The sequence below is a fragment of the Curcuma longa genome, chromosome 7, assembly GCF_044706935.1.
Source record: "Curcuma longa cultivar G26 ecotype Majalengka, Jawa Barat chromosome 7, ITB_CL_G26_1.1, whole genome shotgun sequence".
NCBI lineage: Eukaryota > Viridiplantae > Streptophyta > Magnoliopsida > Zingiberales > Zingiberaceae > Curcuma > Curcuma longa.
Genome location: NC_133867.1, coordinates 750,576 through 765,040, shown reverse-complemented (window position 1 = coordinate 765,040; position 14,465 = coordinate 750,576). Strand labels below are relative to the sequence as shown.

The following is a 14,465-nucleotide window of genomic DNA, read 5'->3' as shown; positions in this document are numbered from 1 at the left end:
AATACTCAAGACTCAGGATTTTGTGAGTTAAAACCTTCTTATTATATCACTTAGTAGGTACCTAATTTATACAAGAGATGATACATACTTTACAAGAAAGAGACTCTTCGGTTCCTATGATACAAGTAAATACTATTAACTCCTAGTTTCCAACAGAGACTCTTCTGGTTCCCATGATACACATAATACTATCAACTCCTAGTTTCCAACATTCCGCCTCAAGTTGGAGTGTAGATATCAAAGGCATCCAACTTGTTGCTGAGATACGCAATCCTTGGTCCTCGAAGAGCTTTGGTGAGCAAGTCTGCCAACTGATCATTAGAGTTGACGAAGGACGTGGTGATTTCTTCAGAAATAATTTTCTCACGGATAAAATGACAATCCACTTCTATGTGCTTCGTTCGTTCATGGAACATTGGGTTAGAAGCAATATGGAGAGCTGCTTGATTATCACATATCAATCTCATCGTTCCAACATCACAGAAATTCAACTCAGTAATGAGTTGTTTTGACCATATCAGTTCACACGTAGCAAGAGCCATAGCTCGATATTCTGCTTCAGCGCTTGATCTTGCAACCACATTCTGTTTCTTGCTCTTCCAAGAGATGAGGTTTCCACCAAATAGAATACAATACCCAGAGGTGGATCTCCTATCACTTGGGGACCCGGCCCAATCTGCATCGGCATAGCCAGTAACTCCTTTGTGTCCCCTATTTTCATACACCAACCCTTTTCCAGGTGACCCTTTAATGAATCTCAAAATTCGGATAACAGCATCCCAATGTTCAGTACGAGGGGAATTTAGGAACTGGCTTACTACACTGACCGCACGCAATGTCTAGTCTGATGACAGTGAGATAATTTAGCTTTCCTATCAATCTTCGATATCTGCTTGGATCAGAGAATAATTTTCCCTGATCAGGAAGAAGTTTGACATTCGGATCCATTGGATTCTCTACTGGTTTGCAATTCAACATTCCAGTTTCTTCAAGGATATCGAGGGCATATTTTCTCTGGGATATGGCGACTCCTGACTTGGATTGAGCAACCTCTATTCCAAGAAAATATTTCAGTTTCCCCAAGTCCTTTGTTTCAAAATGACGGACTTGTTATGACAATATTGTCTACATACACCACAAGATATATGCATAGGCTCGAAGAATGCTTGTAGAATACTGAGTGGTCCACTTTACTTCTGATCATTCCAAATTCTTGTAGAGCCAAGCTGAATCGTCCGAACCAACATCGAGGAGACTGTTTAAGGCCATATAAGGACTTGTGGAGTCTACAGACTAGGCCTGACTCTCCCTGAGCAACAAACCCAGGCGGTTGCTCCATATAAATCTCCTCAGATAGGTCACCATGCAGAAATGCATTTTTGATATCAAGCTGGTGTAAGGGCCACTGGTTCATGGCTGCCATAGAAAGAAAGATCCGAACCGAAGCCATTTTTGCCACTGGAGAAAACGTATCTCCATAATCTTGGTCAAAAATCTGAGTGAACCCTTTAGCCACAAGTTGTGCTTTAAGTCGATCCACAGTGCCATTTGGCACAACCTTCACAGTAAAGACCCATCGGCATCCAACAGGATTTTTCCCTATGGGTAAAGGAACCAGGGACCATGTCTGATTAAACTTCAACGCTTGCATCTCTTCAATCATTGCCTGCCTCCACCCTGGATGAGAAAGGGCCTCCTGTACATTTTTTGGGATAGAAACAGAGGACAAGGAAGAAGTGAAAGCACGTTGGACAGGAGAAAGGCGATGATAACTAGCAAAGTTGTAAATAGGATGAGGATTACGAGTGATACGGTTACCTTTGCGAACCGTAATTGGGAGATCAGAAGGATCCGAAATCGGTTGGGATGCTTGGTCAGGCACTGAAGCACTGGGCTCATGAACAGGAGCTGGTTGAGGAGGCGGAACATTGCGGGAACGACGCTGATAAGTGATCAAATGAGGAGATCCTTCTTGAACACTGGACTCAGGAGTGGTTGTATCAAGAAAGGGTATTGGCAAGACCGGGGATGGAATGACAGTTTCTTCTTTGGAGGTGAAGAATGGTGTATTCTCAAAGAAAGCCACATCGGCAGAAATAAAGAACCGATGCAATGAAGGAGAATAACATTTGTAACCCTTCTGAACCCTTGAATATCCAAGAAAGATACATTTAATTGCTTTGGCTGTGAGTTTATCTTTTCCTGGAGATAAATCATGCACAAAACAAGTACATCCAAAGATACGCAGAGGTATTTTGTATGTTGGTTCATTGGGAAACAAAAGGGAGTGAGGAACCTGATTACCCAAAACTGAAGATGGCATTCGATTGATCAAATACCTCGCAGTAAGAACTGCATCAGCCCAAAATCTTAGAGGAACATTAGCTTGAAGTAATAAAGTACGAGCAGTATCAAGCAAATGTCGATGTTTTCTTTCTGCAATACCATTTTGTTGTGACGTGTGTGAGCAACTAGACTGATGAATCATGCCTTTAGTGACCATAAAAGAGTTGAATGAAGAAGAGAAGTATTCTTTAGCATTATCACTACGGAAGATGTAGATTGTACGACCAAATTGGGTAGAAATCTCGGAACAGAACTTCTTAAAATTCTCAAATAGTTCAGATCGTTCTTTCATTAAGTAGATCCAAGTACACCTTGAATAATCATCTATAAAGGTAACAAAATAACGAAAACCTAGAACAGAAGTGGTGCGACAAGGTCCCCAAACATCAGAGTGGACTAACTCAAAAGGAAACTTGGATCGACTAGCTTTCCTATTTTTGTAGGAAGAACGAACATGCTTACCAAGTTGGCACGGTTCACATTGGAGAGATTGTAAATGAGAAAAATCTAGGAATCATTATTTTCAACTTATTTAGACTTGGATGTCCTAGACGATTATGGTAAGTATCTGGAGAATCAGCCGCAGCACAGACTGTTAAGGGTGGAGATTGAAGGAAGTAGAGCCCATGTGATTCAGAGCCTGCACCAATCATCTGTCCCGTACTTCGGTTCTGGATATGAAAAGAATCAGGAAGAAAGGTTACCGAGCAATTGAGAGAGCGAGTTAACTTACTTATTGATAGTAAATTAAACGGGCTTGAACAAGAAGTCCCGTAACAGAATCTAAATTTAGAAGAACAGAATCTAAATTTAGAGAAGGGGAGAAATTTTGCCTACTCCAGCAGCTTGTATTTTTGAACCATCTGCAAGGGTTATAAAATGGGATTTTTTCGTGGAAGACAAGTTTGAAAATAATGAAGGATTACCAGCAATATGGTCGGATGCACCGGAGTCCAGAATCCAGGAGGAAGAGGGCAAAGATTGAGAAAAGCAAACCGAAGAATCACCAGATTGAAGTTCTAGGGCTGCTACATTGCTAGAAGCAGCTTTGAAATTAAGGAACTCTTTATATTCGTCGTTAGACACGAAGAACTTGTTTTCTTGTAGGGATTCATCTTTCTTGGCTGAGTCTACCACTTGCACCTGTGACATATTTGCAGATTTTGCCGGGAAGCCATGTAAAGTGAAGCATCGATCTCGAGTATGTCCCATTCGATTACAATGAGAACACTGTGGTCGATTTCCACGACCTCCTCTCCCTCGTCCACGACCTCGGCCTCTACGATCAGAGTTGGTAAAGAGTATAGCAGAATCAACTTCAGTTTTGAGAGATTCATTGGTCAATGGCACACGAAACAACCGATCAATGAGTTCATCGACAGTAGGAATATTTGGATTGGTAAGGACTTGATTCTTGACATTGTCAAAATCCTTATGTAATCCGTGAAGAACAAACACCATATACATCTGATCCAATTTCTCCAATACTTTGTTGGTACCGCTGTATGTTAGGTGCATCTTGACTTGATGAATTGTGGACTGGGCTTTATTGAGATACGAAGTTAAGTCATGATCCTGCATCTGAAGAGTTGCCAAATTATGGACCGAATCATAGAGTCGTTGAATGTCATTGGCATACACACTCTTAGCTTTTTTCCAGATATCATAACAGGACTTGTAGGAGCGATAATGAACCAAAAGTGTTGGGTCAATAGACTGCCAAAGAAGAGACACCAGCTGATAATCAATTCTCTGCCATTCAGCCTTTGATGCGTCATCACGCTCCTCTACTTGAGTTATGAGGTGATCCGAAAGCCCTTGACCAAGGAACCAAATCTCAACAGCCGAAGACCAATCCATATAATTTTTGCCATTGAGTCTCTCAGAGGTAATAGAGGGAGTTCCTGAAAAGGCAAATGAAAAGGGACTTTTCTGGACTCCTGAGCCTTGCTGGATCATGCTAGAGGATGAGGATGAGGCCATAGTAATAGTGACAAGCTAGGGCAGCAGAGGAAGAAGAGGCGACCTTGTCTGGTAGGTGTTGTCTTCTGGATTTGAGAAATCCTTTGCTTGACCGGATCGCAGAAGATAAAGAGAAAAAGACAACCTGCTCTGATACCATGTGAAGAATACTCAAGACTCAGGATTTTGTGAGTTAAAACCTTCTTACCATATCACTTAGTAGGTACCTAATTTATACAAGAGATGATACATACTTTACAAGAAAGATACTCTTCGGTTCCTATGATACAAGTAAATACTATTAACTCCTAGTTTCCAACAGACTCTTCGGTTCCCATGATACACATAATACTATCAACTCCTAGTTTCCAACAATTGGAAAGGGGAAACAAGGCGAATTGATGAAACTAATTGGAAAGAATAACGAGAAAAGAGTATTGATGCAATAATGCTAAAGATAATGAAAACAAAAAACTATAAACTTTGTTGTTCCCTTGTTTGATTGTGGGTTTCATGCACTTTATTTCTTACTCTGCTTTACACTATATATTCACTCTTTTTTTTTCCTTTGACCTCCTGATTCATGGACTTGAGGTGATCTTCAAGAATTGAATAATTTTATAGGATAATGTGGCTTAGAGATGCTCAACAATAGTATTAGAGATGGTTTCTATTAGGGCCCATTTGTTTTATTTTATTTTTGTACTCCAGGATTGTTATTTTTTGGTACGTTGGTATATTCTTTTCATTTGTTAGCATGAACCCAGTTTGTTTGTCATCGCCAGTCCAATAGAGTAATTATTTTGAGTTGGGCATTATGTTAACATTTTTCCATAATGTTAAATAGATTGTTAAGTATTCATATTTGTTATCGCTTGGTGCATCTTTAAGGGTATTGCTTGTAGATATTGTTGTGATCGGAAGACTTCCATCCTTATATAAGGGATAGTCTCCTTGATCATGACAATATTCATTATTGCACTTTAACCATAACCACAAGTAATACCTCTAAAAGTGCAAAAGGTTATAATAAACCCAAATACTTAACCATTTTTTTAACATTATCAAAAAATGTTAACACAATACCCGATTCAAAATAATGACTGTTAGACTCATGACGATTAATAAAATAGACTCATGCTGACAAATGAAATGTACCAATATATAAAAGTAACAATTCCTGCAATAACAAATAAAATAAAACAAAATGGATTCTAAAAGAAATTGTCTCCAATACTATAGCTAAGCATCTCTAAGTTTATCCTATAAAACCATCCAAACTTTGAAGATCGTCTAAAGTTTGCAAATCTGTAGGTCAAAGGAAAAGAGGGATCGAGCATATAGTACAAAGTGGAGTAAGAAGAAAAGTGCATGATGTCTAAAATTATAAAAGGTAACAATAAAATTTATAGTTTTTGTTTTCATGTGCTTTATTATCGTTGTATTATTATTATTTTCATTTTATTTTTAATTAATTCCATCAATTTACTTTGTTTTCCCTTTTCAATGTTATACAAATTCTAACCTATAAGCTAAAATTAACATAATTTATTAAGTAGATGAATGATTTGTAATTTACCCATTAAAAGATGTGTTGTATATGTAAAAATAAACGGCTTGCAATCCACTTGATATGCAAACACATCCTATATAAGTATAAAAATAGGGGGTGAACAACCCTCAATCTACTAGATAAGAATGCATCGTATATAAGAGTGAACCATTCATAATCCACCCGCAATGAAATGCATCATATTTATGTACACACATGGATTGAAATATGGTGTCGAGCCGGTCGAAATGGGCGAAACACTTCGTTTCGTCCGTTGGCACGACTTGACACTAGGCCCAGTAGCTGCCACGGAGGCATCGCATGACCCCCTCGGTGGCTGTAGAAGGGTCGCACGACCCTAGCGGCCGCGCTGGAGGGGTGACCCCCGCGGCTGTGTTGGAGGGGTCGCGTGACCCTTGCAGCTGTGTCAGAGGGTGCGACCCCCGCGACAGTATCGGAGCGGTCGCATGACACCCACAATCATGCGAGGTTGCGTTGTGTCGGGTTTTTTTAATTAAAACGGAGAGATTTTTTTAAAATTAAAACTGAACATTTGGTTGATTATCTCAATCAACTCCTAAGTATGATAGTGGTAATCTAAAGATGCTTAATTAAACTCTATTAAAACTATCTAATTAATTATATGTTTTAATTCTAAAAATATATAATAATAATATATTTATTTATTTATCTTCTAGCTATGTTATTATTTTTTAATGGATCCAATCAATCCATAATTTAAATAGATAGCCAAACATATTTCTTAAAATCTTACTTGAATATCCAATTAAAATATATAAATATTCATTTAAAATTTTAATAAAATTTTATATATTCCTAAAATCCTTTGTAAGGGCCGCGGTGCCGCGATAGCCTTTGTGGGTCATCACAGTCGTGATTTTTTAAAGTTTTTTGATTTAGTTAATTATTTATTTTTTAAATATCTATGTTTTATAAATAGACTATTATTAATAGTTATAAAATATTCAAAATTATTTCAAAATATTTAAATAATTTTAAAAATTAATAAAAATTTTATAAAATAATTTAATTTTTAAAAATAATTTTAAAATAAAATTTAAAAGTAAAATAATCTAAAAATTTTAAAAATTATAATTCTTAAACATTTCAAATAAATTTTTTAAAATTAAAAATTTACAAATACATTCAAAAAAGTAATTTAAGATTTTCAAATAATTTTATAATTATTTTTAGGCTTTCAAATGATTTTATAATTTTAAATTTAATTTTGAATTTTGAGAATTACTTATTTTTTAATATAATTTTTATAAAAAGTTAGTGGGCATTATCTTATGAGAAAATATTGAAATATAAATTGAATATCTCAAAATATAAAGCATATTTAATAATCAAATATTAATAAAATTAATATACATTTATATTTAAAATTTAAAAAAATATCGAAACTATATTGGCACGGCACAATACGATATGGAAACTATATCATTTCGATCCGAGATCGAAACGTCGGCACGAGTTAATATTTTAAACCTTGTTTACACACACATATATATTGGGCAAATCACTCGCAATCCACTAAAATGGACCTTATATAGGAATATGATGAACGACTTGCAATCCATCCAAGGAGTAAAGCATCTCTTGTTATACAGAATCTATGAACATGAAAATGGGATTAATTAATTAATTATATTAATTCAATATATATATCACATAACTCCTACAAAGCATGGAGCCACTACTTTATAGTTATGAAAATTTATTAGATTTTTTTTTCTGACATAATTAGTCTTGCCACTTTTATAAATTATAGAGCCGAAGCTTGATGGCAACAAGGACTGCATTGGTTTTCTTATTAACTTATTTGAGAAATGCATGACTTCTTAAGGGCGCAAAGCTAAAGCTCTTTTGTATTATTGATTTATATGTGATTAGATTAGCCTATTATTCATCTATTATGATTAATTTAGCATAATGATTATCCAAGTTCCTTTGAATAGACTACCCTTGTTTTTTTTTTAAATTTCAAGTTGTCTCTTGGCAATCTAATTAATAAATTTGAACAGGGCAACAACAAATAAATAAAGGTTTAATGTAAAAATGACAAACAAAGTAGAAGTCATTATAAACAACAAAAGTAAGTATAAGTTTACCACTAATTCCCACCTAATAAAAGCATCAGTTATATCTCAAGGAATTTATTCACTATAATTTATTTATTTATTCCCCATTTTATAATCAAGCATCTTGTGAGTAATTTCCTTTTTGAAGATATCATTATAGTTATCTAATATCATTAATGTTTTATAATATGCACAAGATGATTATAATGAAACAAACAAGAAAACCTCCACTTGATCAGTCAAAGGGTCTAACTCGCTCCAAAACATATGACTGCTTGTAGAAGAGGGCTTGACAACAACTAGGGGCGGCGATTGTGGTTAACGGTAGTGATTTCATCGTCATCTGAGGATTCGTGCTCGCTGCTTTCTCTATGGTGGAAAAATTCTGCGAAAGTTTGCACGAGGTGGCAACGGTGCAGGGTAGTGGAGCGGCTGGATGTGGAGTTTTGCTTTCTGCCCTCTCTGTTGGAAAAATTCCAGTGAAAGTTGGCGTGAGGCGGCAACAATGCAGGGCAACTATACGGCTGATTGAGGAGCTTTGCTTGCTGCTCTCTGCTGAAAAATTCTGTTGAAATCTGGAGTGTGATGGCAATAACTGGTGTCGACCTGAGTGGGAAGGAGGATATGGTTTGGGTGGGTTGGAAGGGACATGGTGCACGGGAGAAGAGAAGTGGGTGCTATTTAATTGCTATTTTTATAAAGGCCAACATTTTTAGAAATGACAAATAGGCCGTTTGAAAGTTTCAACAATATAACAGATATATTGCTGTATAAGTGAGATATTCTTATTGAAGCTGAGTTAATCTAGCCTTTAAAAGATTCACAATGCTTTAAAAGATTCACAATGCCTCTAGATGATTTATTCAAGTGAACAATGGCTTGCATTCAATGATGAATTTGCAAAGAGAAAGTTAATCAATTCTGAAGTGCCATTAAAATGAATGTTTGTTATCTTATTTATCATAGCTTTTATCTTGGATTAGGAAAGACTTCTGAAATAACATTAGGATTCAATGTTAAGCTAAAAGAGAAACAAAGTCAATCCAACTAAGTAATAAATAAGTATAAGAGATAATGACAAAGAGGAGGCAAAGTAATGCATCCGTGAGTGCCTTTTTAAAGAGCAAGATGGTGGTTCAAATTAGAGGTTGGATCTGTGATTGTTAACAAATCTTTCATTTACAAGAATTATGAAATCATATGCACGGTTGACAAACTCAGCCAATCCCGGGATGGATAGTGATCAGCCTAGGCTCATCCAATTTTGGGACATGATTCTAAAAAATTCTTAAATTATGGTAATCAAGTGGAAAATTGATTAAAATTTATGATGATTTTAGTTGATCGAATTAATGAATTTAGTTGATCTCTCCAATCCCACTTAGAAATTTTTCTATGGCAAAACAAAGTGAGGAGAGTAGGGTCGAACTATAAGAGGGTCTGCAGAGAGTATGGTACAACGGTTAGAGGGGCTGGTAGTAAGGAGAAACCTATTCCTGATTCTAAAACGAAGAGAGCTTGAAGAGGATCAGACTGCTTGTGGTGTTCGGTTCTTTTTGTTGTTTAATTCATTAAATATTAATATTTCATATTAGCACCCATGATCCTATGTGAGATAGCCCTTGCAACTTAACATTTCTAGAAAGTAAAAAGCATGTATTGTTGGACTTATAATAGGATTAAAAGTGAAACATTTTAGAAAATCATCAACAAACACTATTATGAAATTGTGGCCATAAGCTACTTTAGGAATCTAAGGGAAAATATATTTTCACCCTTATACTGCAATTATTAGAAATTGTGTATGTTCTTATGTCGTGATTGGGTATTTTGTGAGCTATATTTTCCATACGTGTTGAAATTATCACATTTAATATTTTGTGATTTTGAAATTGTTTATCAAGATAACATGGGTGCAAAGCATAGATTAAAATCTCAAGGCTTTGTGGTCATTTTTCATTTCACACTTGTATTGAGATGTTGAAGGACATTGATATTGACATAGACGATGATGATGATGACACTGGAGAAGAAGTTGGTTCTTGAGTGATGCCAGGGAGAGAGCGAAATTCAGAAGGGAGAGAGAGGCTAACCTACTTGGAAGGGAGGAAGGAATGATTGCCCACTGATGGTTTAATCCAGAGCAACATCGCGATCTGATCAGTGGTGATGACACCGTGCAAGAGAGATCGGGTGGGAGGGAGAGGAGAGGAGCAAGAGAGATTGGGTGTGAGGAAGAGAGACAGTAAAGGGGGAGAGATATCAGTGGGAGAGAGGAGAGTACAGTGAGATAGTGAGGCCGAGAAAATAAATAAATAAGGATTTCGTCCTTGAACTCCTCTGATTGAATTGGAAAACAGTCCTTTTTTAGTGTAGTGAGACTGAAAAATTTAGTGTAGCATGGGTTTATACTTTGGAAGGAACAAAATGGAAATATAGCTGCATATTCTTTCTTTTGGTAGACTCTTATCCGTATTCTTCCTTTTGATAAATGCCACTGATGGTTTTATATGGCTCATACTGGAATCAAAATATTTTCTGTATATTGTTGTCCCTAAGCATAGCACACTAAATTAAATGAATTAGATGCTATATTTTCTTTACAGACTTGTATTTTAAACAACCAATCTAAATTCATAAATTTTGCTCTGGAATTGCTATTATTTTATGTATAGGACTTACGCGAAGGATAAACCAAGGAGTTAATTATTATTCTCATTTTTAAGAAAATGAAGCATTTACACAATTAATTCTACACTTGCATATTAAAGATGATATAAGTTTATCAATTTAGCTTTATTTTGATATTAAAAATAATATAGAAAATTATATAGATGCTAATCTTTGTATCTTGTTAAATGACAATAAGACTAGATGAGTAGACAGCAATGCTTTGTAGGGTAGCTGAGATATAATTTTGACATTAATTTTGAAAAGAGAAAGAAGGATTCAGATTTTTTTTTCTCTTTAGAATGAAAAAAGATTATAAACAAAAGATTTTGATCTCATTTTTAAAATTTTCAACCTACAAAAATAATGTTGCTTTCAATACAGCTATTAATTTAGATGAAGACTGATTTAACAGAAGTCTTTATTATATCTCATACACAACAGAATTCGTGCTTCAGTTAGTCGATGAGCTCTTACTTCCTACAAAGGAAATGAATAAAAACAGTTAACCCCTTTTTCAACTAAAAAAAGGAAACAAGCAGATTTTTTTTTTTGAAAATTTGTAGTTTGTTTATCAGAATTGGAAGATGAATAATGTAAATACTTGATAACTCTATAAGCATGTGGTTGGGATTCTTATAATAATTTGTAAAGTATTGATCTCTGGAATATCAATGGGAATGCTCTTTAATTTGCATACAATTATAGTTGAAAGTAAATAAATACTGAAACCCATATTGGCATACGAAAACTCTGACACAGATTGATATTTCAAAATTTAGTTCTAAGATGTGGTTTTGAATTTTTCTGCTAAGTCCGTTATCTTTTAGGTACATTGTAGCAGCACCAGCCAGAAACTCCTGCAGTTAGCTGAGGCATTAATGAAGAAGCACATAGCTTCCAATAGCCTGCATGATCCGGAAGGTACACATCGTCTTTTGATTCCTCATGTTCATTTGGAGTATAATATGGTTTCATTTACTTGTCAAATTCACTTCAGCACTCATCCTATACTTGTCACTTCTGGAACAACAAGAAAAGTTTGATGCTGCTGTGGAAGTTCTATCTGGGGATCTTGGCTCTCTTATAGGAATTCAAGAGGACAGACTGCGGATCCAGGTACTTTTTGGATTTAGATTGCGACACTTTGGCAAGGTTTTGGAATCCTTTCCAGGGGTCAAATAGTCTGGTATATGCCTAAAGTGCTTTACCTGAACCAGTGACTTCTGAAAGCTACTTTTCCAATACAAATGAGGGAGTGCTTTCCCAAAGCAATTTTATATACTTTCAAAATTTAATATAAAAAATTAGGTAAAAATAGCAATATTTATATGAATAATATGCACACTAATGTTTTATTAAAATATATTATATGTATATTAGTACTTGAATGTTTAGTATTTGAGTCAATGTTAATTGAAAAAAATATAAAATACAAATTATTATTTGCGTTAACAATGTGAACAAATGAAAAATATGTTTTAATACTATTTAATGAAATCAAAATAAAAAAAATCATTAAAATAATATATTAAATAATGTTGTTAAGTTTACTTAAGTCTTAAAACAAAATAAGTAATAATTCACTATTTAATTTAAGTTTCACTAGTTAAATTTATATTTAAAATCACAAAAATTGATTATATCATTGTAATTGAATTTATAACAATTAAATTATTAAAAGCATTATCATTGTTTAACTTTTAGTTAAAATTTACTTTTAATGTGCTTTAACCAAATATTACAAGGTGCACAATTGTTTTCAAAGTAATTCTGAAGCGCAAATTACAAAAAATATCCTTAACATTATTTTAAGTGTTAAAATTAAGCAAATAATTATTTACTATCAAGTTTAAGTTTCATCATTAAATTAATATTTGACTACTCAACTATTGATGATAATAATAATAATAATATATTAGTATAGTGATTAAATTTATATTTTAATTAAATTGTTTTCACTGTTCAAATTATAGTGAAAAGTGATTTTAATTTTACATTCACCAAGTGTGTTATAGTATACAGAATTGCTTTGCAAAGTAATTTTAAAATGTAAATTACCAAACACTAAACTACTTTTACTCAATGCTCTTCAACCCAACCTTATCTCAATACTATATGTCTGAAGTTTCTGCTTTCTTCAGTGAGAATTGACATTCATAGTTAATGAATTTTTTTTTTTTTTGGTTGGATTTGTACTAGTTTTCCTTTTCAATCAATATCTAACATGGTCTATAATACAACTTCAGATTTATCATTCCTGTGTCCTTGTTTGATTTCAAGTTGACAGGGGAGGCTTCTAGCTCGTGCATGCAACTATTCTGCCGCTACTGAGATCTTTGAGAGGGTTCTAGTGTCATGGTATTAATCGTGCATATTCTGTGGATTCTTACTTCTTCAACATGTTTTATTTCATACATTATGTGGATAACCTAGATCACAGATATTAGAACACTTGAATCATATGAAGTTGACAATACCAACTACTCTAGTTTTAAAAAATTGGACGTAGACTATATTCCATTAGGTTTCTAATGTGCCAAAACCCTAGAAAAAGTAAGTAGTGCTACACCAGCAAAGACATTTTTCTAGTATTGTTTCCATAACGAAGCACTTCATAAGAGTACCTATGATATATCTCAAAATTTTAATTACTTGCATCTCATGATTGCAAAATTTATCAATCACCCTAATTGCATTCATTGCAAAAGATATATCTTGAACTTGTCACAATCTCATCTCTCTGATTTATCAACAATCAGTTTTGATAATAATTATATGTTGGATTTGTGTGATGCATGATTTATATCCTAATATTCTTGTCTCTTCAATAATATAGGGCATATTTTCTTTGCGTGCTATATATATTTTTCAAGTGTTGTAAAAAGCACTCAAACATTCACTGAGGGGCTTAAGTGAGGCAATGATCGATTGCCTTAGCGCTGTTCTGTGAGGGCATATTAGCTGGGCAATGCCAACTAGTGGATGTTGACCCATTGTATGAATGCAAGGTAAACGACACAAGTTGCACATCAAGATTATAGAATCATTAGCCAAGACAGTTTGAAAATTGTAAAAAACACATGGGTTACCTCTAAAGTTGAATAAACTTATATAATGAGATGGGCACATGTTTTGGTGGGGCTTGACACAAATATGGATGGGGATGTTACATAGTTGTGAAAGGCGTGCCAAGGCACAACCAGATACACCATTTGTGCCTAGGTAGTGACCCAGACACACTGCTTTAAATTAGCGTGCGTAAGTGCACAACTTTTGAGAGGCGACAGACATGCGTAAGACATGATTATCTTGCCTTATTGAAGTAAAATCTTGCTTTTAAAGTCCAACCCTCGCGGCGGCTATGGAGGCATCACGTGAGCCCCTCAGCCATGGCGGAGGCATTGCACGAGCCCCGCAATTGCGGTGGATGCGTCGCATGAGCCTCGTGATGCGAACCCCGCTGTCGTGGGCCACGTGTAACAGGAAGAAAATTAAATTTTAATTAAATAAAATTTAAGTTAATAATTTCAATCAACCCCTAACTGTAGTAGAGATAATTTAAATAGACTTAATTAACCCTAATAAAATTATCTTATTAATTTAATATATGCAGATATATATTTCTTTTTTTAAAAATTATTTTATATTTTACATTTTATATTTTAAATAATTAGATTATTTTTTTTTATTTTTAGTTAATGTATTTTATATTTATGCATATAGCATATTTATTTAAATTATGCGTATAATTTATTTATTTGTTAGTGAATTTTATATTTATATTATTATTTAATATTTTATGGATTTTATTAGTGAAATATTTTGGC

At 34.3% G+C, this 14,465-nt stretch overlaps 1 protein-coding gene across 3 annotated transcripts in view; it reads left to right on the top strand.

The window, feature by feature from the left end:
• Positions 1-4,817: 4,817 nt before the first annotated feature.
• The window catches only part of LOC141831724 (N-terminal acetyltransferase B complex auxiliary subunit NAA25), a 71,022-nt gene continuing 61,374 nt past the window's right edge, over positions 4,818-14,465 (top strand). For 2 of the 3 annotated variants that reach the window (XM_074719131.1, XM_074719130.1), the window contains exons 1-4: positions 4,818-5,701; positions 11,466-11,559; positions 11,636-11,754; positions 12,926-12,996. In XM_074719131.1, the coding sequence (XP_074575232.1) occupies positions 11,517-11,559; positions 11,636-11,754; positions 12,926-12,996 (233 nt within the window). In that variant the 5' untranslated portion in view covers positions 4,818-5,701; positions 11,466-11,516. Of the gene's footprint in view, positions 5,702-11,465; positions 11,560-11,635; positions 11,755-12,918; positions 12,997-14,465 lie in introns of those variants that run through there. The other variant, XM_074719133.1, reaches the window with a different exon arrangement.